General features: G+C 41.6%; 3 protein-coding genes across 3 annotated transcripts; 1 reads left to right on the forward strand and 2 right to left on the reverse strand.

The window, feature by feature from the left end:
• The first annotated feature begins 2069 nt into the window (after window positions 1–2069).
• amigo1 (adhesion molecule with Ig-like domain 1) lies at window positions 2070–6651 on the forward strand. Its single transcript, XM_084552889.1, has 2 exons — window positions 2070–2571; window positions 3524–6651. Exon 2 carries the CDS (start codon window positions 3630–3632, stop codon window positions 5163–5165), a length of 1536 nt encoding a protein of 511 aa, XP_084409015.1. The 5' UTR covers window positions 2070–2571; window positions 3524–3629; the 3' UTR covers window positions 5166–6651.
• A 3502-nt stretch (window positions 6652–10153) lies between these two features.
• On the reverse strand, window positions 10154–16280 carry atxn7l2b (ataxin 7-like 2b). The gene is made up of 9 exons (XM_084554071.1): window positions 16172–16280; window positions 15665–15733; window positions 15260–15557; window positions 14547–14788; window positions 14262–14344; window positions 13891–14102; window positions 13129–13306; window positions 12785–12906; window positions 10154–12097 (listed from the first exon to the last, which is right to left on the reverse strand). The coding sequence occupies exons 1-9, from the start codon at window positions 16266–16268 to the stop codon at window positions 11350–11352; spliced, it is 2049 nt and encodes a 682-aa protein (XP_084410197.1). The 5' UTR covers window positions 16269–16280; the 3' UTR covers window positions 10154–11349.
• Window positions 16281–17250: 970 nt separating this feature from the next.
• sypl2b (synaptophysin-like 2b) lies at window positions 17251–21733 on the reverse strand. Its single transcript, XM_084554324.1, has 6 exons — window positions 21531–21733; window positions 21322–21399; window positions 20454–20572; window positions 20175–20367; window positions 18564–18755; window positions 17251–18473 (listed from the first exon to the last, which is right to left on the reverse strand). Exons 1-6 carry the CDS (start codon window positions 21546–21548, stop codon window positions 18351–18353), a joined length of 723 nt encoding a protein of 240 aa, XP_084410450.1. The 5' UTR covers window positions 21549–21733; the 3' UTR covers window positions 17251–18350.
• Window positions 21734–24693: the final 2960 nt, after the last annotated feature.

Below are 24693 nucleotides of genomic sequence, written 5' to 3' on the forward strand. Positions count from 1 at the left end.
TGCTTTGAAGGATGTATCATGTGCTTGGAGGATTTATTCGGCGCAGAGTATGATTAAAGCAAATAATGAGGGACATCTGCTGCAGCTGACTGCATCCGGTCTGTTTTTTGTTTCATCTGCCAAAGCACATCTTGTCAAGTTTGTGCAATTGTGCCATGCTTGGATATCTCACACAGGTGATAGACAGAAATAAGACTGATAATGTCTGCTAAATGGTTTGAAATCGAGGGTCACTAAAGGTCATGCTTTTTCCTCTAAAGGACAGCTGATGTAACGCAACCTTCCTAAAATAATGTAAAATCATCTCCTCATGATGCTGGCCACCTTTGGTAACATCCTCAGTCGAACGGATCATGCGATTCTGCTCATATGCGCAATAACTGCTTCTGTTTTTTTTTTTTTTTTTTTTAATGACTTGGGCTATTATTTTAAGAGGATGTGGATATTTTTTTTTCATGCACAGTGCATGTCCTTGATCTGAGGACTGGGCATCGTCTGTCTTACAAATTAATATGAATAGCAAGGATGCCACACAGGCCTGTTGCATTAACCGGATATATCTCTATCAAATTTCTGACGCACATCCATATATAATTTCATAAAGTGGGTAACAATTCATGTGAGATTAAATTTGTCTCATGTCCCTCGTTGGCCATAATCTCCATTTATTAAACGGTTTCTGGTGGCATTCACGAGTGGGAGGCTTCACTGCCGTAGCAGCTTTTTGGCTACGTGCAGGCTCTCGCAGCTTTGCCAAAGCTAAGAATCGCTGCAGCAGATCTGTGAATTGAGGAAAACCTGAAAAAAAATAAATAAATCTAGAAAAATGAGCCTGTGGGTGGATTCGCTTGAGTAAAAAAAAAAAAAAAAAAAAAAAGGTTTTCCCCGCTCAGTGGGCACTCAGAAAAAGAGAGCTAATCAAAAACACAAACAGAGTGTGCACAGCGAGCAAGAATAGCACGAGGGACTCATTAAGAAGCTGGACAAGGTGGTGGCTGCCTCCTTTCCTGAAATACTCATCCACAAAATAATGCACGAATAAATATTAAGAGCATTAAAGTCCGGACATCAGAGCTGTGCTACAGTGTACAGATAGCTGGATGTACACAGACTCTTGTAGGTTTTTGTGTTGCATCACACATAAAATAACAACTATGAGAGTATACTCATTTATGATATGACGGCTGGAAACCTACATATATGGTGAGCAGATTAAAAATAGCAGCACTATTGGAAAAACATGTAGTCACTGCTAGCACACACAGCTGTCAGATGGCGATGATGGACGGGAGCGAAGAGAGAAAGGTGTGCGACAGATTTGCATGGCCACATTCAGCCACATGCGAGTGAAAATCTGTGCCTTATTTTAGCGGCGAGGAACACCCAGCCACCAAGAGCACGTCTGGCACAAAAAAAATACGCTTTATTCACAGAAGTGCGGGAAAGTTGTTGCGGCAGATAGCAACTGCAAAGATTAACAGAGAGTTGCAGTGGCTGTTGCTTAGATTTTTAGCACAAAATGATGATACGTTTTATTTGTGGGGGGCCTTTCAGTGCTTTGAAGGTCACCTTAGAAAACAGGTTCTGAAAGGATGTGCTTTGAGTCTGGATTTAAAGGTTGTCGCTGAGTCTGCTGTATGTTTAGACGTCAAAGTGCACATACTGTAAAGAGCACAGGAAAGATGTTATGTCTGAGGGGTCAGGATATGAAAATCTAGTACAGCTTGGCCTATAGTAATGATGGGAAAGGTCAAACGGTCATTAAGATCAATATATATTTTTCTCCTACTGCAGGAGACCATTAATGCGCACAGAAAAATGCACCAGTCAGTTTGTTTATAAGGTTTTTTGACATTTTAACCTGCAACCAGTCTGATATTTCATTCAAAATGCTTCTGTTTTAAAAAGAAAATATTGCCTTTCCTTGTCCGGTGCGCACTTCTCCATTCACTCTGATTGGGTTTCAGTGCGTCTTTGGTGCGGTCACTTTACCAACAGCGCCTTCTGGGTTTGACAGCAGTGCCGCTGCCGAAAAAGAAACACGTCAACCACTGCAGAAGAAGCAGCAGCAGCAGCAGCAGGCCTATGAGGAGCCACGGGAAGCCTGTCAGCTACAGACTGCCCTATCTTAATGGTCTCCATGGCTGCTAATGAGAGCAGACAAGAGCCGGACCTGCTCGAAATGCGCCAGTTATCCGGGAAAGACGGATGCGCGGCTGCGTGTGCACGGAGCAATACGTCCCGCTGAAATCAAAGACTGCTGATTAGAAACTGCATCGATGGTTCTCAGTTGAAACAGCGTGCGTTGTCTGATATTTACGTAATCCTGATTATTTTTTTTTTGTCTTCGTAATTTTGCACCGGGTATTAGATGCCTCGTGGACCGGGATTATTTTGGCGAGGGGACCTCTAGTGCTCTCCCTCCTCCCCGCATCCGCTATCGTCCTCAGCAGCAGCAGCAGCAGCAGAGGACACGGTCAGTCAGACGGGAGCTGTTTTGCGTGCAGCTCCATGGTAAACAAACGAGGAGCAGTTTTACTGAAACCCAGCGTCGCTTCGTGCCAGTGAAAGGTAAGAGTCTCGCTCCGGTTTCGGTCTCCATCTGGTTTCATCTCTCGCCTCACGTTTCCATGTTGTGCTCGTTTTGTTTTCCAACAGATTGGTGCAATGCAACGTTTGCACAGCTCCTCTCCAGACGGACAAGGGCATTTCAGAATGTGACATAACGGAAGAAATCTTAAATGATCTTTACATTAACGTGTATTTTATTTATTTAATCTCCCGATATTTTTTGTTGTTATCGTGCACAGATGTGTTTTTCTTTGCACGGGCAAAGAGAGCGAGGGAGCGACAGGGAAATAGGAAGAGGAAGAAAATCAATGCTTGTCTTGCAGGAGTGTGAATGCACATGGGTTAGTGTGAGTACCGGGCGTGTGTTTGCTTTAAAGGAAGACGCGCAATTGTGCAGAACTGCAGGGGAAACTTTGTGTTGAGGAAAGGGATGGACAGGAAAGAGACTGTGGCTTCTCTACATTTACATTGCATCCACATTGCGACAGAGGCGGGAAGGACTTTTACTCAAACACTACCTATTACAACACAGGTGCTTTATTTCAGTATATTTTGGCAGATTTGGGATCACATTTGCAATCAGTACTTAAAGAATATTATAAGATCAAAAAGAAGAATGATTTCTGTTTTGTACATTTATGTTTTATGACTGTGTTTCTAAAGATCAGTGGTGAGCATGGAAACAGCAGAGTCAGCGTTCTTGGTCTGGTGTTAGTCCTTGTGTAAAAAGATCCGTCATTCAGTAAGGTAGAGACGTAAACGTCTGGGTTTTAAATTGGAGTAGTAGGGCAGCCCTTGTGTTTACATTTTTTATGACAGCTTGTAGGCTTTTAATGCGTTTATAAATGCGAGATTTTCTACTGTGGATTGTTTGTGATTTGAATATGTTTACTGCGTGAATGTGTACAGGATGTGCTCACAAATCTATGAACAATGTCTCTGCTTTTTTCAGACTTCAGTCAGCAATGTCCCTGGGGATCCTCCAGCTGCTCTTCTGCGCTTTTCTTCTGAGAATGGGATCGTAGTAAACCTCTCTGGGATTTAGAACAACTGCTAGCATGTTGCAGCCTTCCACCAGAACAGGTGACAGCCTGTTGGAAACATTACCTCACTGGAGTAAGCGTCAGACATGGGCCCTATTCCTCACACTCTGCATGACACCCCTCTGGTTACCGGAGGCGGCGGGATCAACGCTAAACTGTCATAATACGTGCATCTGTGCCTCAAACATCGTGAGCTGCTCCAAGATGAATTTGACCAGCGTCCCAACCAACCTGCCGCTCTACACTGCTGTGCTGGATCTCAGCTACAATGACATAACGCGGCTGCGGTCTGAGTGGACCCAAGTGAAGCTCCCGAACCTCCACAACCTCCTGCTCAGCCACAACGGTCTTCACTTCCTGTCTTCGGAGGCGTTCATATATGTGAAGCACCTGCGCTACTTGGACCTGTCCTCCAACAACTTGCGGCAGCTGGAGGAGTTCATTTTTGAGCCTTTGGTCAATCTGGAGGTCCTCTTGCTGTACAATAACCAAATTTCACAGATTGACCGCTCAGCCTTCCTGGGCATGAGCAACCTCCAGAAGTTGTATCTCAGCCAGAACCAAATCTCCCGCTTCCCCGTGGAGCTAGTGAAGGAAAAGACAGGCCTGGAGAAACTCAGCCTCCTGGACGTGTCCTCCAATAAAATCAAGTTGCTGCCCATTGATGAGATTGAGGTGCTGCCTGCCTGGATTAAAAATAGCCTCTACTTCCACAATAACCCACTGCTGTGCAGCTGTGACCTCTACACACTTCTAGCCCACTGGTACATTCGAAAGCTCAACTCTGCTGTGGACTTTAAAGACGACTACACGTGTATTCTCCCTCCGCAAAAAACCCAGGTAGCCGTTTTTGATCTCAGTGGTGAAAGTATGAACTGCAGCACATTCGTTGAGGCAGATGAAGAGGCTTTCCTGGAGCAGACTCTGATCCTTGGCTGTGACACCAAACACAGGAACATGCTTAAGACCTGGACACTGCCTGGTAATGAGCCGGTGATACCGGGACGCAACCAGACAGCCAAAGTCTTATCAGATGGGAGACTGCAGATAAGTCCAGTGAGGTCTGAGGACTCTGGGACCTACACTTGCTTTGCCATGAGCGAGGCCTTCAATGAGACTGTCTATGTGGTGCTCAAAGTTCACAACTTCACCATGCACGGGGGTGGGGAGACCCTGAACACAGCGTACACCACCTTGGTAGGCTGCTTGGCCAGTGTGGTGCTGGTGCTTATGTACCTTTACCTGACACCATGTCGCTGTTTCTGCTGCCCCAACAAGGGTAAGAATCAGGGTGAGGACAGCATCCACTCCTCGATGCTCAGTGTGACGCCGACCCACGGTGACCCGACGCTCAAGGCCGAGCTGAACAGGCACGTGGCGTTCATAGACTCCAAGGACTTGCAGGGCCAGAACGGCAAGCTGAACCCCAACGGGGACGAGGACGATGATGAGCTGGATGCAGAAGCCGGTTCTCTTATGAAGGGGAAGAGGAAGAAGTCAGTAGCAGAGTCCATTAGCTCCGTCTTCTCAGATACTCCCATGGTGGTCTGAGATGAGACTGGCAAAGGCACGGCGGGATGTGTATGGTACCATGTCAGCCATATTTTATTTAAAGTAAACTGTGACTGTGACCTTGTGGGAGAAAATGGCTGAGGGATTTTCGTCGGTAGTTGCTACCCAGAGGAAAGAAGGATCTCAAAGGGAGAAAATAACAAACTGTCCCATTGTCGAAAAAGGACAAGAGGCAGGACTTTTCCAGCATTTTAATCTGTAGCACTCAATAGTTATACTGTGAAGGGATGGCAGTGAACAGTGGAGACTGTAAGTCTTATGAGAGTAGACAATATGTTGTTGATATTAGCACTCAGGAAGTGATATTAAAGTGCAAAAGTGTGGGAAATACATATGTTAAAATGCACAGATTGAAATTAGATAAAAAAAAAAACATAGTTCACACATAGCATATTGAAACCATGGCTGGCTCATAATTGTATTTATCATGAAGGATTAGAATAGGCTGCATCTTATGTAAACATTAGAGCTTAGATACCCCTCCTCTATCAGCACAGGGACAGACTCAGATAGACGGACTGACGTCACCAGGCTATGAATACGTCAGACTATCTATCATATATATATATATAATATATATAGTGAAACAGCATGCCATGATACCACATTGAGATCCCAGACTGATCTGCAGTATATGAATGGGATAAAGGAAATATGGATCCATGCTATGTTTAGTCTTTTATATTGAGAAAGCGGCAGCACAAATATGTTAAGAGGCTACCAGAGGTCATTTTCATCCTGCTTCATAGCTGATGCTTAGTTGCAGTTAGATAGAGTCAGATTGACCCTTATTCATAGTCTTAGTCGCATATAGTGATGTAGGAGGGAGCTTTGCTTCCTTTATTAGATTAAGGGTTCAATTTAAATAGATCTATGGTGCAAAAATGTTAACTAGTTGGAGGCAGATGATTGCCAATAACTGAATTGTGTATCAGTAGTTGCCTCTTAGTTACTGCAGATCTACAGTATAACCCAAAATAAACTTTTGCAGGCTTACACAATTAAAGTCATGGACCGCCTCCAACAGATACACATTAGGAGCAGGGAAGTATTTTGTTTTGAATGATTATCAACATAATGTCTCAATTCTGTATACAGAAAGGTACCAGAGTCCTTACATGGACGAATAAGCTTCTGCTTGTTGTCCACCGAGGTGCCACTTACTGTCGAGTTTGACTTGGCGAAGTTATAGCATTAGTTTCTGTCAGTCAGTCAACACATCTGGAAGTTAAAAACCAAGCCAATGATAAAAGCTGCGGACGTGTTCTGTGTGAAAAATGTGCACCATACACCAAATCCTGAAATATTTTTATGTACAAAGACTAAGTTGTTGTCATGAGTCACAAATTATGTCGTAGATCTGAATATTTGATCAGATGGACGGTTCCCATTGTCACACTGAAAATGTAGCTGTTTTGCTCTGTGGTAGTTAGAACATACTGTATTAGCAGGTAAACATTAGAGTAACTTTCTCCAAAAATTCAAGCGCATGAATAATATTAATGAGGCTGTAAATTAGTTCACGGAAAAAAGTTAATTTTAATGTTTGTAGCTGCTGACGAGAAAGATTTCTAGAGACACAGGGGACCCATGTTTTTGAAAAGATCCCTTTGTCTCTGCATTTATTATTAAATCTTTTGTAAAATTTAATTTAAATTCAACATGCAAGACACCTGGTATGCTGTGCATATTTCATTAACAAGGTTAAAACAGGAGACTTGGCTTAAAGGAGAACGAATGATTTCATTAAACTGTGCGGCGCTCATGTCGTAGAACGACAAGGCTGGCCTGGTGTAAATGCTAATTGCATCTTTTGATGGGATGTAGCTCCCCTCTGCTTTTCACGTCTTTGTCTCTCTGAGCCGGATGGGATCGGTGTGTTATCATGAGTCACAGCAACACAAAGCCATTCTCTCTGGCTCCATGTACACTGACAGCCTCAGTTCAGCCCAGATGCGTTTGCTTTGTTTGTGTACCTCCGTCATTATGAGGCTGCCCTTACTTGAGTTCAAAAGCAATCATTCAACTGGGCAATGAAAGCAATGCCCTTTAAGTAGTCTGCAATCTGTTTATGAGGGAATCGCCTGGAGCTTTCTTTGAACATCTGCACTCGGGCTGAGTCACAGAGTTGGAAAATACTGAAGAATTCCTCCTGCTTTTGAGTTCCAGTCTAAAATAAATAGCTATAAATATACATAATATCTGAGAGGTATGTGAAATGACGTACACCTTGCCACTAAATATCAATTTGGCTCTCTAATGTTAAGATGCACACGTCTCTGGGTGCAATAGGTTTTTACACAAAATTGTTGGGATATTCACAGTTGCTGTATGCACAGCAGCATCTCCTGTGTGGGCGAGAAAAAGGAAGTCACACTTGTCAGAAAGGTGGCGTGTGAATCATTTCACTCTCTCGCACATTGGAATACCAGGTGGAGAAACAGAGCGCGGCAAAAAATATCGCGATGACCTTAAATGAAGACACATTTGGCGTCGCCGCAGATCGGCTGCAGTCGGCCAAGAATCTGTCATCTCTAATGGGATCCCGCGTTCATGAAATACATGTGATGTTCCCTACTAATGCTCTCTGGCCACACTGGACACATATTTTACAGCTACACAAATTACCAGACCTTTGTGTGATAGCATTGTTTACCCCGCAGTGTCACGGCATTTAAATCTGCTGGGGCTAATGGTGGTCTTCTCCCCTGTGTCATCACTCAAATTACAAGTTGCAAATCTGTACAGAGACAAAATAAGTGCTATTGCAAAGGTCCAAACGTAGAGGAGAAGAGTGGCTTTGTTCTCTCCAAAGCAAACCAGCCTTCCTATATATAGCTATATATAAAGTATACATATGTATTGAGACTCACTTTCTGTGTTCAGTATTGATTAGATGTGTACTGCTATGTTCTACCAGTGTACTGACCGTGTTCTTGTATAATCCGATGTTGGTGTTCATTTTGCATTTCGTCCGCCGCCGTGCTACTGTTAGCTGTTTCGACATTCAAGTCTTGATATAAATGTTAAGTTTTTTTAGCTGGGTGGGGTTTAGTTTTTTATCGAAAGAGGACTTATTTTACACTTGACCGATGGGGGACGAGGCGAAACAGAAAATATGTTTGTACATGGACCAGGAACAGCATGGAAACAGAAATGAGTGGATATGATGCATCCTCACGGGCAGTGATAATGTAGCCACCAGTTATTTTCAGTCAGTATTTGACTTTGGTCATACGCAGCCATACGCCGTTATAAACACAGTGCTTCGTCAGATATGTCAGATTTGATAGGGAGCAGCTGAAAGTAGATGCATTCTCCAGCATACATGACAAATAAACTGTATTTCTGTCTTTTTAAAGTAATAACTAGGGATGTAGAGAAAATTTTCCAGCCACACCACACCAGTAAATTCCTGAAACCCTTATGAGCGGCTTTTCACGACAGTGGGCAAATAAACTCTTTTCAGGATCATGAGGCTTGATAAAAGTTTTCATAACTGCAGCGTAACAAAAATCTAAAGGTTTGAGATGTGTGCAGTTTCCCCATTGCCATTTACAGTAATACTAACTCACGGACCAAAGAGGAAGAGGATGGTCTCTAACTGCCCGGCACCCAACTACAATCATCCGACTATGAAGTAGCAATTATGGGAACATCCATGACGGAGTGAGGCTAAAAGCTTACTGCTGTAACAGTGAGTGCTACTACAAGTGTCTGCAGGACAAGAAAGGAGCTTTCAACGGCGTTAAAAGCACCAAGTTTATTGACCACTGCTTCAAAGATGAGATGATCGGTCACTGCCATTAAAAACTGAAAGGTCTTGCAGCTAAAGTGGAATGGCTTTGCATGGTACGCGTAACAGCTTCTCTGGCTGCAGGATAGGTGGAAATCAATAGGCATTAAAGAAAAATAATTCAGATATATCATTTGACTTAATAAAAAGATCAAGATTTACACTCTGTATTGCTTCCTCCGTTTTGTCTCCTACTTTTTATCAGAAATAATGTTTGAAAGAAACGTGTTCCTGTTGTTTTCTGCATAGAAATCTTTGTGTTCGGTGCCTTAATGAGGATTGACACATTCTGACATCTTTACTGTGACTAAACACAGAACTACCATTTCAGACATAAACCTATGAATTTATATTTAATGGATATTTTTGTTGTTCAATCTAGCAAAAAGAAAAAGAGCCACACAGATGGAGGGTGTCATGTATAAGCTCTCTGTAAGAAATAACTGTTTCCATGTTGATCAAATTACTCTAATTATCCTTTTTCCTTAACTTGAACAGTATATAAAAGTTTGAATGGGTTTATAAAAGATCTGCGTTAATTCAGCTAGTTTAAACAGCTTAAAGTTCAACATAAGGCCTGTTTTTTAAGTAACACCACTAACGATGTAACACCATCTAGCGGCACATTCAGGTAGTACATAGCTGTATGTAAATGTTGGCATTTATTGGCCTTTATATGAGCATTAATGTCCAATAGAGGAGTCAAGAGTTTTTGATTATAGATATAGATTTGACTCTGATTATTCAACTAAGTAAAGTGTAGAAAAAGAAACATTCTTGCTCTAAACCCCGCTCTGTGACTGTTACCACAAGTGGCCAGTAGATGGCGTTAACGCACTGTAAATAACCAAAGAAACACAAAATGAATGAATGGTCATTAAGACCAACACAGTTTAGTTTGAAACGGCGTCAGACAGAAGGTGATTCAACTGGATGATCATATTTGGAGGATGTAGTTTGTGGTGTTGTTAAATTGGATTGAACTAAACACTTAAGTGTTTCTGTTATTTAGCCCACTGACTAAAAAGGCAAAATAATAGAAACGTGTCGGTACAACACAATACAATAGTACTACAAACCGCAGCCTCCAAAATGAAAAGTTTAGTTATTTTAAACATATATTGAATACTATAACCTTTGTGAAGATAAGATTTAGTCCAAGACTGTTGTATCCATTACTAGTGTACCTAATGAACTGGCAAGTTAGTGTTTACCAGGAACACGTCAGATCATTCATTCATTCTTCTGTAACCGCTTATTCCTGTGAAGGGTCGTGGGGTCTGCTGGAGCCTATCCCAGCTGTCATCGGGCGAGAGGCGGGGTACACCCTGGACAGGTCTCCGGTCTATCGCAGGGCTAACACAGAGAGACAGACAACCACTCACACTCACGCACACCTACGGCCAATTTAGAATCACCAATTAACGTAATGAGCATGTCTTTGGACAGTGGGAGGAAGCTGGAGTACCCGGAGAGAACCCACGCAGACACAGGGAGAACATGCAAACTCCACACAGAAAGGCCCAGTCGGCCCATGGATTCGAACCCGGGACCTCACGTCAGATCAGAATACCACAAATATCTCTCAATAGTATCACACTACCACTACCACTAATCAAATGGGCCTCAAACACATATAAGATAGACAGCACCACCTAGTGTTAGAAACTGAAACTTATCAAAATGGGAAAGGTTGAGCAGAACATTCAAACACACTCCATGACTTCAGTAAATGTAAACTCTTTAATGTTTCATCGGTACATAACAACTGTGGAATAACAGAAAACTGAGGGCATTAGAAGTTCAAGATTTTGTTTTGTTTTAATTATCTGCCACGATGAGTCTTTTGACTTTAGCAGCATGATGAGCAGACTGAGGTATGCGTATACAAAAACAATCAACTGAGACATTTATTCATGTAGAAAAATAGAAAATGTGCAATTAACACACAAAAACTTATTCCTGACCTGTGTGCATAAAACATGAAGATAAATAAATATGGGGGGAAAAAAAAAAAGACACATACCCATGCGTGCACACACACATACACACATGTACATACACTCACAGACAGTCAAACCACAGAAGCGGCAGCAGCTGTGGCATGCAGCAGGCCTCTTGGTCCTTTTAAGGCTGGCCTTTTTATTGGCTGCAAAGATGACATGTAAACAACAACTGTTACTCACAAATGCATTCACTGTTGTTAAAGAAAATCAAGTTCAAATCAAGATGATGTATAGTCTGTTTTTATCTCTTTTTTTTTTTTTTTTTTTTTTTTTTTAAAGGTACGGATCAACATCTTTAGAAACACTATGGTACGCAGTCCGTTTCATGATTTTACCAAACATGCTGCCAACAAACAGGTCTTCAGGGGTCTGATCTTTTATCCAAGCCCCATGTCAGCACATCCTCCATATTCTCTCCTTTCCAGGAGACTAGGCCGGCGCGAGAAGAGGAGGAGAAGCTTTTATACTTGGAGGAGACGAGGTGCAGTGAGTCACTGCTACCTTTGCGCTTCTGAGGAAGACCCTTGTTGCTGTAGTCCACCACTTTCTGCTGAAGCCCTGGACGCCTCCCTCTACTGTGGACAGAGCGGTGGTTTGGTGCAGGTACAGGGGAACACTTCTCTAAATCTGACAATTGTTTCTCTGCAGTCTTCAGGGGGAGAGGAGGGCATGGCTTTTTTCCTGGTGAGAAGGTACCGCTGGCTGGTCCTGGAGAAGAGGGGATGTGTGGTTGGTCCTTCTCATCGAGTGGAATGTCCCTGATGTATCTGGCGGCTTTGTCCGCACCGCTGTTTGACAGCTTGGCAGCTTTCTGTGCTGCACTAGCATCTTGCATAAGCTCCACCTCCTTCCGTTGAGCCTTAGTGGATCGCCCAGCAGGGGTGCACCGTCTACCGGACCCAAGGCTTGCAGAGGTAGTGGAATAAGGCCGTTTGGTACCGTGAGAGTTCTGCTGACTACTTTTGGTTTCCAGTTGTCCCAGTGAGGTAGACTCAAGGCAGAGGGAGCCAGTGGATTTGGAAAGTTTGTCCCCAGTCCTGACAGGTGTTCCTACGGTTGGAGGTGTGACATGGCGTGACCTGAGACCCGAAGATACTCGAGGCATTTTCCTGGAAGTTAATGGAATATCACGATGCTGATTAAGCTCCTGCATTTCACGGAAATTTATAAAAGCCCTCCAAACATATATTCTCTTACTGCTTTCCTTCTGGTGTGGACCAGCTGCTGCCTCATTTTGTTGCAAAATGCATCATACGAACATGTTTGGCTGAATCCTCCAAACATTAGCTAAGAGCCTGTTGTTGCAGTTGCACAACTGCCTGTTTAACTTCTTAAATTTCCACATTTAAATACACTGCAGACATAAACACTATTGGTTTTATCTGGTTTTTGTCTGTTGATGTGGTGGTAAGAGTAACAGATCAAGTCTGCCATTTCTTATCAAATGCAAACAGTATACCTCAGTGAAACTTTGTCAACCCACAGGCAAAGACAGCTACTGTCAAAACAGTATTGGTGTTTCTGCCGTCCATTCAATTACCATTAAGTATGTAACACCGTTGTATGATGAACTTTTGGGGAATAAACGACTTCGAAAGACATGTTAATCTCTGGAGAGAAGAATCCAGGTTCAGCTGCAGAACGCTTCAGTAGATTCAGAGTCTAGTTCAGAGACAGACACTAGCACATCCTGGATTGTGGCTGAATGTCTTCCAGCTCACTGAGCTACAATATACCTCACCTCTCTGCTTTCAAAGAGGTGACATTTCTACTAAATATAGAGCAGTAACACTCACTTCCACAAGTGTGCATCGACGTGGCGGTCCAACATGGCGCTAAGGGCAAACCGCAGGTGGTGCAAACGACGGTCAAATGTGAAGATGCTGCAACCCAGTGTGCGACATCCAAAAGTGCAGAGCTATGAAAGAGAAACACTTCGATAAATACAGTTACACTAATGTGTTTTATAGGGGTGTAAGTGTCCAATCTATTTTAGAGAAAAGGCAAGTTTTTACATCTCTACATTTAGAAGTCACGACTTCTTAAAATGATGATTTCATTCTCAAAACAGTCAAAACATGTCTGAGAATCCAACTGAACCCAAAGCCAGAGCTGTGCTTCTACATGTTTGCGTACTCACCCCTAGAGGTTTGGGGTGCCAGGGTGTAGCAGGCAGGTCTGTGACTTCCTCGTGCTCGTCTTCTTCACTGTCCTCACTTGAGGGGAGGTTCTGGTTGAAAGGATACGGAGGTTGAACGTCCACTTCCACGGTGCCATTACCTTCCTCCTCTGGAAAGAGTTCAGAAGGAATTCTGGACCTGCGTCAAGGCAAGACATTACAAAAATGAGCAACCAGGCCACTAACGGCAAGTTCTGGGTGTAAAACGAAGTACTCACATAGACTACCATCTGTATGATAATCTCCATACAGACGGATGATTATCTGTATGATTCATTTCCATTTAATGCCTGTTTGTTCGTTTAATCAAGACAATATAAATATCAGCATTTAATAACCATGCAAATGTTTATTGCATAATTTCGCTCTGGTTAAAATAACTACATTTGTTCTGTGCACGTTTGGCCCACTAAGGGAAACATCAGGTGATGAGTTTTTAGTTTAAAAAATACTTTTTCTGTTACGTTTCTGGCAGATTTGATGCTCTACTACAGCTGAAGCCCCTTTGAGGATGTCAAAAAAGTATATTCATATTGATCATTTGGGGTATGTAAAAGCTTGTACAGCATCCTAACTGATCATTTTATTTAGCCACTTTATTTAAACACTTTAACGTTCTGCTGACTACTTTTGTAATCAATACCTATTGTATACAGATAATGTGTAGAGGTATTTGGGTGTTTCAAATTAACTTTGTTAACACGTTAAAAACATATTTCCTACCTGAGAAGGTGGCAGTTGCCATTGAAGTTGCATTTACTGCCCTGATTTGTTGTTTTCTCTTTCAGAGGTTCCAGGTGTTTATCTTTGTGTTTTGATTTGACAAGCAGCTGCTCCATGTCCGGACCTGTGGACGCTGTTTTCTGCTCCACTGCCAGCTGATCAGCGGCCGTAGCCTTTCCCACTGCTTTCTGCTGCTGGTGAGTAGAATCAGTCTGTAAAGAAAGGGCAGCACAACAAGGAGGATTTTTAATTTTATCTGAAAGAACTGATAAAATCTTCCACGTGTCTGTATTAAACTCAGATTCATGTTAATAATGATCAATAATGAGAATTAGGACACTGGGTTAAATGTCAATGGACTGAGAGTTTACAGTGCTGATAAGCTCCCGGCTGAACAGCTTCTTCCTTTCTGGATCCACGACTCTGCAGTGTTTGTTCAGCTCACACTCTTTTTCTGTGTGGGTAAAAAAAACACAGCAGTCAGTTAGTGTGAACAGGACACAGACGGTCAGCATGATCCATGATCCATGCTGGCTGGGAGCAGATTATACACACTGACCCAAACCAACACTATAAATGGACAGTCTTTTCCAGTTCAGATACATATCGTAGATAAGAAAGAAGCAGGAGTTGAAGTTAAAGTTGAAGTCACTTACTGTTGATGCTTTTGTAAATCCGACTGTAGGTTCTCATTCCTCTCAGAGGACAATGAGACTCACTGGACTGCCCAGCAGCTGAATCCGGCACAGAGGACTTCTCGGGCAGAGAAGTGGAGGAGGAACAGTCACCAGGGGGCAGGGGTCCTGAGTGCCGTGCATCAACCTTGGGGCAAGGCGTGGAGGAGGAGGAGTGTCGTGGGAGGGGAGGGTTTTCCTTGGAAGACTTTTTTGAAGATAAACTGCAGAAGTAGTTGCAGATGTAAACTTTAGAATTAACGTACCAGATTAAAGCAATTCAGATTCATCACTATGCAACAAAACACATGTTAGTGTAACTCTCAAATAACAAAAACTTCTAACATGAATCCAATAGCAGGGCATTCTATGTGTTTGAGGCTCCACCAGCAGGTTTTCTGATATATTACAGCTGCAAACAAGCAGCGTAAAGCAGTTCTTTCTTATTTCTACAAGCCATATATTCTTTTGTTCCGATTTCCAACTTAGTCTTAAGTTTATTGCACCGAACACCAATACAAATTCCTTGTATGTGTGAGCATAGGTGTCGGTAAATGCTATTTGTATGTTTCAACAAAGCTGTGTAAGCAGATAACAAGATTGCCAAAAGAACAGAGCTCTTTAATATAACCAAGTTAATTATGTTGGACATCTCTTAAATGTCTAATAATGGAGCAAACATCTGTAAACAGTACCTAACTGCCTGCTTGCGGGGCTTAGCAGCTTTGTGTTGCTGGGTCGGGGCTGATGCTGAGGACGGGGCGGCACCCTCATGGCACCTGGCATCCTTCTGCCTCTCTACACGGGAGTTAACATTTGAAGGTCGCTGCTGAGGAGCCTGAGCAGGTGACCGACCACACATCCTTGTGACGGGACCGTGTCGCCTTTCACAGTGCTTCTCGAAGGCTTGAGGCTTCACCACCTGGCCACAGTGGCTGCACACGACCAGATAAAACTCATCATGTGCTGGGCAGTGGCCAAATATATGCATATCTGTAGAGAAAGAGGAAAAAATAAATAATAAAGTGAATGACACTTGACGCCTCTACCTGAGGAGACATCCAATAGAGTTACTGAGCTTCATAAATCACAGTCTTCACCTTCTTTTCCCAGCGTCGTGGTCTCAGAGCGTTTCATGCCACACTTGCCATCTTCAGCATTATTCCCACCTGAAGAGGAATTCATAAACACAACATGTTGAGGTATTGCATTCCTGTAGCCTGTCTTTGTTATCTGCTTCAGACGCAGCTGGTGAGCCTGTTTTGCTTTTAGCAAGCTGCACAAATCCCTAAGTAACTTGTTTGTTGTTTATACGTGACATGCCAACGATGAATATAAGTGTCCTCTGATAAACAGCTAACATAGTGCTTACCGCAACGTGTTTTCATGATATTACTCAGTTAAGGTGAGTAACAAATGAGTTATTGTGTTTTTATTTGTTGCCAGTTAACATGGTTAGCAAACCGCTCCTGCACTAGGACCCAGCGGGTCTTTTGTTTGGGTTGCGCTTCATTCCGCTCCGTGTGAATGTAACAAAAATAAATCACAGGACGGTGACATATTCAACACGGTGTGTATGAGGTGCGGGGCAGGAGAGAGCGACTCACCGTCCGATGGTAAAATATTCCCCCTGTCTGCCCAACAACTCCAGTTTAATCCGATAAAGTCGTCGAGATTAGGATTTCGCCGATCCAAAGCGGCCATTGCTGCTCTTGCGCGTTCACAAGGCGACGCCGCCGGTTCACGCGCATTTCACCCGCGTCACGAAGCTCGTAGCCGAGCCTTCAGCCTTCAGCCCGACGTGCTCGCGTTAAATATCGCGATATTATCGACGGAGGGACGAGATGGGCTTGCAGGAGAGTAATAAATGATTTGCAAATTGTCATTGTTTGGACCGATACAAATATAAAACGTGAGATTTGCAAATGAAGTGATCTAAAGAACAATACTAGAGTCCTGTTGGAGTATTTATGATATCCATGGTGTCCATAATGTACTTGAAATACCAAGATCACTTATTTATTTTGCAGATTAGTATTATTATACTCATTAGCAACTTCATTAGATACACTAGTGAAAATGAATGTATGCTAATATAACTATAATTTTTTTAGCATAAATGAGAAATGTTGATTCAGCTGTGTTTTCATTTTGCAGGCTGTAGTTTGTACTACTACTGAATTGTATTTTGTTGTACTGACACATGTTTCTATTATTTCGGCAACCCCATTTTAGTCAGTGGGCAGGCTAAATAATAGAAACGCTCAATACGTGCAACCTCCACCACTTGTACATTGTGTTTTTTTTTTTCCACTTTACTTGATCGGTGTAATTAGCAATAAGTTTGTTTATATCGGTCAACTGTTTCGTACACTTTCAAGGTATATGGAAACTTCTTTTTTGATGTTAACTGAAATCTGTTATCCATTAACTGCAATTTCATGTGCGTGGTCATTGTCAGGAGTTTTTTATGGGAGTTTTACAGCGTGGACTCAGTTGGTCTTGCTAGCAGAATGCAAAAATCTAAACTGAAACTGATTAAAGTCCAGTTTTAAGATCTACATTTACAGTGTGTCTAAGAGGTGTTAGCTCTTAATCACATGTCAGACCAACACCTTATGTACAGTACACCTTATGTACAGTATGTGTGCTGCCACTTAAAAAAAAATCAGACAAAAACAAGACATAACAAACCCAGCTCTTCCTTTTAATGATGCACAATCATGTCCACACAATACCTTTTTTAGATAGGAACAGGAACTCCAGTCTTATCTGTGACAATATAATCAACACAGTGGTGGGTCAAGCAAGGCTATATAAGAGTAGGAAATCACTGGCAGAATTAGAGAATGACTTGCATTCACTTACAACAAAGAGGAGGTAGAAGCGAGGCAAAAGCTTGATAAAAGGTGAATGCAGGGAATTTGGAACAGGTTAGAAATCAGTCAATAAAGGAAAAGATTAACAACACATATCTCTGGTTATACAACACTATTCAAACACTTGATACTAATGGGTATTTTCTTAAAATATCCTTAATCAAAACCCCTTTAAGGATGCAAGACAAAGAAAAAAAAATCCTATCAGGGAAATGCTCTAAATGGACAGAAGCACAGCATTCAACACAACTGTCAGCGGTTAGTTTAAACTAGTAAAATTAGCCTAAAAAAAATGAGATGATGATGCACAAAATAACCCCAAAACAGATTTTATTAAATTGCTTTCACCCCTCTTTTAAATAATCTCATATTGGCAGCTGATTTATTTATTTATTTTCTATTAGCTACTGCTATAAATGTATTAATCATAACTGTATGGCCACCTACTGCATGAGGACTGGAATGAAAACTGATTTTGTCTGCACTCTAAACTTGACAATAAATGCTCTTCAAGTATTTTACATTAATTAGGTATTTTGTAATTTGTACACTCATTAGCCCTGAGTTTTTAAAGAAATTTCTGATGGCATCTGCACTTGCAGTATCATTTAAAAATAATAAGACGCTTCACTATAAATGCAAACTGAAAAAATATGAAAATTACATTTTAGGCTGCTACAATTTCCTGTGCCGGTGTCTGAACGGTTTTAGTTTTAGTGCCCTCTGAGATGTGTAAGAGATAATACAGCCCATAAATGAAATTAATAAAATCAATAATACAAAAAAAGAGCGGTTTTTTAAGTGTCTATTGTACTTTGAAAGGTATTCTGCTTTTACAATCCTTACCAACATGACTCAGTTAACACCACTACATGTTAGACAATTTTGATTTGAAGAAACTGTGAAGCTATGATGGTCTAACTACCCCCTCCACGTCTGCATGCTGGTTGGCTGACTTGTGGAAAGGTGTCTCCTTGTAAATAAACCAGCAGTTTCCACACCACAGAATGAGGTTCAGAAAACCAAATGTCTGCAGAGAAAAGAGGACATGAATCGAACATCACAGGATGCATTTGCATAGCCACAAAGTTAAAAACAGACTAAGATGATCAGGACTTACCACAGAGGCATTTAGTCGGCCCAAGAGAGGTACGGCCCCAGCTGTGCACTTGGCTGCGCCATTCTTGCAAACGTCAACAACACTAATGATGTATGTCGGACTGGTAGCCCACTTCACATCAGTCAAGCCTTTAGCCCAAGCAGAGGATGACACCAACCACAGGAAAGCGAATGCCCCAGTCACCAACAGGTCCTTGTAGAGCAGCAAAGAACAATGATCAGTATACACTCACCTTCCAGTTCATTAGATACACTAAAAAAAAAAGATTCTAATTTTCCGCTTCATGACGGTTATGGTATATAGCTTTCGTTTAAAATGCTGTTGATTTGGAGGCCGTGGTTGTATTGTGTTGCACATGTTCCTATTATTTTGACAAACTCATTTAGTCCGTGGGCTAGACGAAATAACCTTTAAGTGTTTAATTCAATTCAGTTTAACGAAACGATCATCCAGTTGAATTACCACCTTTCTGACACTGTCATGAATGACAATTCTACTATTATATTTGAATGCATTCATTTTCACTACTGTACCAAATAAACTGGCAGTTGAACAGTGTTGTAACGCGTTAGAGTACTCTAATTACTTTTTTTAACGCGTTAGTTTCGTGCATTAAGTAATCAGTAACTTCGTTATTTTTAAAAAAAAAAAAAGTAATCCGTTGCTTTAAGAATTAGTCCGGATAAGGAAAGAAAAATTCCGACTGCAGCCTGATTTTTGTCAGACAGTACTGTGGCACCTGCGGATGTGTCAGCAGAGGCCCAGCGCTGTGATGATGCGTCTGTGCCCTGCTGACCTATGTTACCTGTTTGTGTCTGTGTGTGTGTGTGTGTGTGTGTGTGTGTTTTCGAACCGCCGGCGAGATGGCAGAGAGGACAGCTTTTGAATCGTGGAAGTACGCACATTATTTTCAATTCGCCAGCGAAAAGGACAAGAACAACATAACGGTAAAGTGCACACTCTGCGTTGGTGAAAAGCTTCTGTCGACTGCAAAAAATTCCACTTCCAATTTAAAAAAAAAAAAAACATCTTGTATCTAAGCACCACTCTATCACCCTGGTATTGTTATCCTGCAGAGTTAATTTGGTTGGATGAATGACGTTATTCATTGTCAGGACTTCTCGGTGCATTTAAAGGAGGCTGTGTGTCCCTGTCAGTTAAGTTGCAGCATGTGCGAGGCGCTGCAAACGGCTTTTAATTTTTGGTAACGCACGAGTACTCTAACGCGTTACTTTTATTCATAGGTAACGCTGTAACGTAACAGATTACTTTTAATTGATGGTAACGTTGTAACCTAACTAACTACTTTCCAAAGTAACTATACCCAACACTGCAGTTGAGTATATGTTGAGTGCCAACTTTGCTCAACTAGATTAACAAGTGCAGTGTGTCCCTTAGCTGCTTGGAAACCACACCCTTCCCACTATTTAATTTACACAACTCTGTTAAACAGACTTTCTCTGACCTCCAACTGCATTCAAAGCACTAGTTGCAGTCACTCAAGAAAACACAAGCAGTACTATCTATGTTGCACAACTTAAGTCTTGATCTCTAAGCTACCTGTAGCCGTGCATTTCACTTAAACAAACTGAGGCATCCAGACACACTTACCACGACAGGGCCACGACTAGTTTCTCTGTACACGTGCTGGTACCCCAAATAGAGGACAAGTGTGGCAGTGCAGTAGAGGAAAGCCAACACTCCAATACAGACGTAAAACTGGGCCGAGGATGTATGGTCTCCAGTTAGGAAGTACTGTTTGGTCGTCCCATTACAAATGACTTCATAGGAATTATCCAACAACCTGTGTGCAAAGATAACATTTATGACGTTATAAAAACCCCAAAAAGAAAGACATTTTTAGGTACATTTTCATTTGCTTACACACACCTGAATGGGTAGCCGAACTTTACATCTACTTCTTTAACGGCAGCTTGTCCACACTGGATACCGACACTGCTCGTGCCCTCGTAGCCTCCAGTCGTGGCAAAGGCAAATATGGAGAACACCTGCATCCACCCGCATGATATTTCAAGGAGACACGGTTTGGTGGGGAAAAAAAATAAAAAATGAGGATGTTCAAAACAAAGTGCTGATCAAACCGTCACTCACACTTCCTTTATCTTTTATGCAATACTCTTTTGACACTGTTATTTGTTGCACAATTCACACAGCAAAGACACGTCCTTATACGCATCAAGTAGATAATTGTGTATACTTATTAAAACGTTGGAAGCACACGTATATATGGTACAAGGTACACTAGTGAAAATTAATGCATGCTGATGTGACAGTCCTGCGGTATTTGAATCAACAGCTTTCTCTGTGATTTAAAACAATATCACAACATTCATTAAATCTAAGACTTGGAGCAGGACTGTTGTTTGATTTGTTTTCACTAGTATGCCTATACTACTCAAGCCGAATATCAACTTTCACTTATTTAGGTGCAGTACACCTTTAACAGTGTTCATGCTAACCGCACATTAGCTTCCACGTTAATAACCCCGTCTGACATGTCGAGGTGCTGATCTGACGGATATAAACAGGTCGTGGCCTCCTGAACTCGACTGCATACCATGCTCGCAACGGCGCTTACGGCTCAGGGGATGAGTTGCATAGCTGCTCCGGGCGTGCAGTGGGTCACAAGACAAACGACACAATCAATTTGTGAGGTATTTGAACGGCCCATATAAAAAAATAAAAAAAAACTCACCCAGCTACAGGCCATATGGTAGAAAGTTATGGCAAAACTTACCCATTCTAGCAAACGGATAAACGCCAAAGGTTCCTTGAGTGGCCCCAAATCGAGAAGGAACCCGGAAGTCATCACTTTCTAATGGAAAAATAAACGTACAATGTAGTAAAAGTTATGCAGCTGAAGCGGTGAAGCGTAGCTCTGATTCAAGGTGCGCACTCCTTCTCTGCTGATAACAGTTTAGGGTGTTGCGGCTGTGGCGCCGTTACCTGGGCGACAGAGTCCATTGTTTCCGCAGAAAAAAACCGCCGCTGAGTATCGATTGTCGTGTTTCTGCTGCAACTTCCTTACAGTCTTGTCAAACTTTTCAACTGCTTCAGCGAATCGCCGCTGGTGACACGTGATCACGGACGCTGAGACACCGACGGGGGGCGCTGTGGAGACAGAGGACTCAGACAGTGGACGGTTTGGGCGCAACTGACGTCTTTTTTATTAGTTTCGGTACTGCGCATGCGTGTGGTTTACTGAGCAGGATATGGTAACGTGATCACATATTCATCATAAAAGCAGCAACAAGCCCACCCAAATATGTGAAATAAAATGTTATTAGAGTTAAATAGAAGAAATTAATTCTGTCCACTTTACCCACTGTTCATCCACTTCTTTAACGACTATAGTAGGCTATTCCTGCATTTTTATTTACATGTACAAAAATCTGTATATACAGTTGTAAAAATATTACATGCATAAAGCCTGTATATGCACCTCTGTTAAACTACATATCTGGATCTGTGCTGTGCACATCCTGCCCTGTGTTCAAGTAATATTTAATACTACTCAGCTGGAGTCAAATTCCAGCATTGCCAGCGTGCTCTCCCTCTGAGTTATGAATGTGTTTATGTTACTGGGCTGTGTTTACAGATGAAGGATTGGTGGTTTTCACAACTGTACCGCTGAACACATTTCATTTACTGTTGAGATTAGTCATTCGGACGTATAGGCTATCACTGGGATTATGTGCAGGGTATGATTACACCTTGCATATTTTGCCAACTACAATAAAAGATCCCCCTTTCCTTTTTGGCTCTCGCGCTGTAACACGTTACCATGTCATCGTTCAAATTTTCTTACTATGTAACCTTTAAATGTCAGATGGGGTGGGGTTCTTGTGGCTTAGAAAACAGCTAAGTCAGCTAAGTCAATGATGAACTCAGGCAAGTATTGATGTGTTCACCATGACGTTTCTTATTGGAAAACAATAAAAAACATTAGCAGGGAAAAATATCCATGACAAGGCTGAGTCCGAGGGTGGAATACAGACTGGATAAAGGAAAATCCGGCAAAAGCACAAGATTTGCCTCATCTTACATCTAGTTATATCTTAGATATGATCATTTATACATAAATCTGTTTTTTTTTTTTTCATAGAGAAAAATAGAGAACATGTTGGTTTCAGGGTCTCTTGTCAGATTTAAACCATATTCTAGCTCTTAAATGTGACACTGTGCATACACAATCCACCACAACCACAGTAAGAAGTTCATCCTGTAACAGTATTTTCTTGTTGCTTCCAAAGAGATGAAGTGCTATCAATCTAAAAATAAACTCCAGCAGGTGGATATATGTAATTTCTATAACAAACTCATGTTGTAAATTGCTGTTAGGGGTTGCACAGTGTAAAAAAATGCCTAAGCAGTATTCACTGACCGCACAGTGATAGTAATTATTTTTCACCAGAGGTCGCCATTTCCACAACCACAGTGTGAGCGTTATCAAACTGACCCGTTTTATGCACACTGCTTCCCATGACACCCATCAGTTTGGGCTGAACTCTCCATGTAATTCCCTCAGTTTGGGTTAATGGAAATGCCTGTTCCTGGGCTTGGTAAGCAGGCAAATCTAGGTAGACTTTGCTCCATCCCTTAATTTTCCTAACTTTCCGCAGCACACCATATAGCCCGACAGGAAGATTTGGCTTCTTGCAGAAAGGTACCGTTTTCATTTTAACAGAACACATCTTGGAAGGAATAAGAGTGTCTTTGTTCTCCACCTTTTTATAGTTGGCTGCCCGGGGGGAGGGGCTGCAGCTCCATTGTACAGTCCCTTTGTGGAGGAATGCTGCTCTACAGATCAGATTGTTTAGTTTTCTGAGTGAATCTAGGTATCACATAAAACATAAACAAGACTGAAGCAGGACACTATTTATGGCCAAAGATACATTTGGATGTAGCTAAGCTGTAGATTTAAATTTAAAGTTTCAGGGTTTTTGAAAACTGCTCGGTAAGTTTTATTTTTATTTTTGACTGTGATAAGATGACATCCGATTTGCTGAGACTGCAGGATCGCAAACTTGTTAGACTGGTTGCACTGGACTAAGTGCTAATCATGAGAATGACCAAGTTTCAGTTTGTCTGACAAGAAGACAATGTTTCATCCTACACGAAACAGGAGGTTTACAGAGGAAAAGAAAATTAAAACTCCACATTCTTATAATTCAATCAGTGTCTGGTATGATTATGTTCAGTCAGGCCCACAGCAGCTCTGAGTCAAGACATTTTTTCTGGAACACATGACCAGGAGTCATAGGTTCGTGGTGACCCACTGTCCCATCACATGCACAAATTTAATAAATTCAGTGCAATAGGCAAAATCAAATATAATTTGAGAATGCGTCAGGCTGTACAAAAACATTTATTCGAATTAACTCACACAAGATGAGGTATATACAATTATTTTTGTCCTTGACCTGGTATTTTTCCACTATGACTGGCATGATCAGAACCTCGCGCTACAGCTATCTCAAAATAGAGCCTGGGAACTGACAGTAGGGTGCAGAGACGTCATTTAAAAGCTTTATTTAATAATTAGCATTTATTTCTATGCACTTATGCCAATGGTGGCCTAAACATTTAGACAGGAACCACCAATCCAACACATTTTGTTGCATTTCAATTCAAATAGCATGCATATACATTATTTCAATTCACTGATGGCAAGAATGTTCCAGTGGTGGAGAGATTATTTAGTGTCAGTGTGATTTAATCTCTTGTTTGAGTTTCCCAACATCACACCAGATCCAGATGTTTGACATGTGAGGCATGTGAAGAAACAAACTGTTTCCCCAAATTAGTATTTTACTCATAATCCTTACAAATAAAAGCCGTACCGTTGAACTCGAAGCACACATTTTTATTATTTTTTTATTATTATTATTGTTTATTAAATATGTTGGCATTGACTTTGAAGACAAATAAAATATTTCCAACTTTCACATAAAATGTATTTGCATATAAAATCTATATGGAAGAAATATTAGAATAATGTAAACATGAATTGGAAAGTTCAGACAAATAATATATACCCCATTATATGGTGTTAATTGTAATGCAAAACTTTGTAGTGATTAATAATGTAATAATTTAATAAATATAT

This window comes from Chelon labrosus, assembly GCF_963514085.1.
Source record: "Chelon labrosus genome assembly, chromosome: 10".
In the NCBI taxonomy this organism is placed as follows: Eukaryota; Metazoa; Chordata; class Actinopteri; order Mugiliformes; family Mugilidae; genus Chelon; species Chelon labrosus.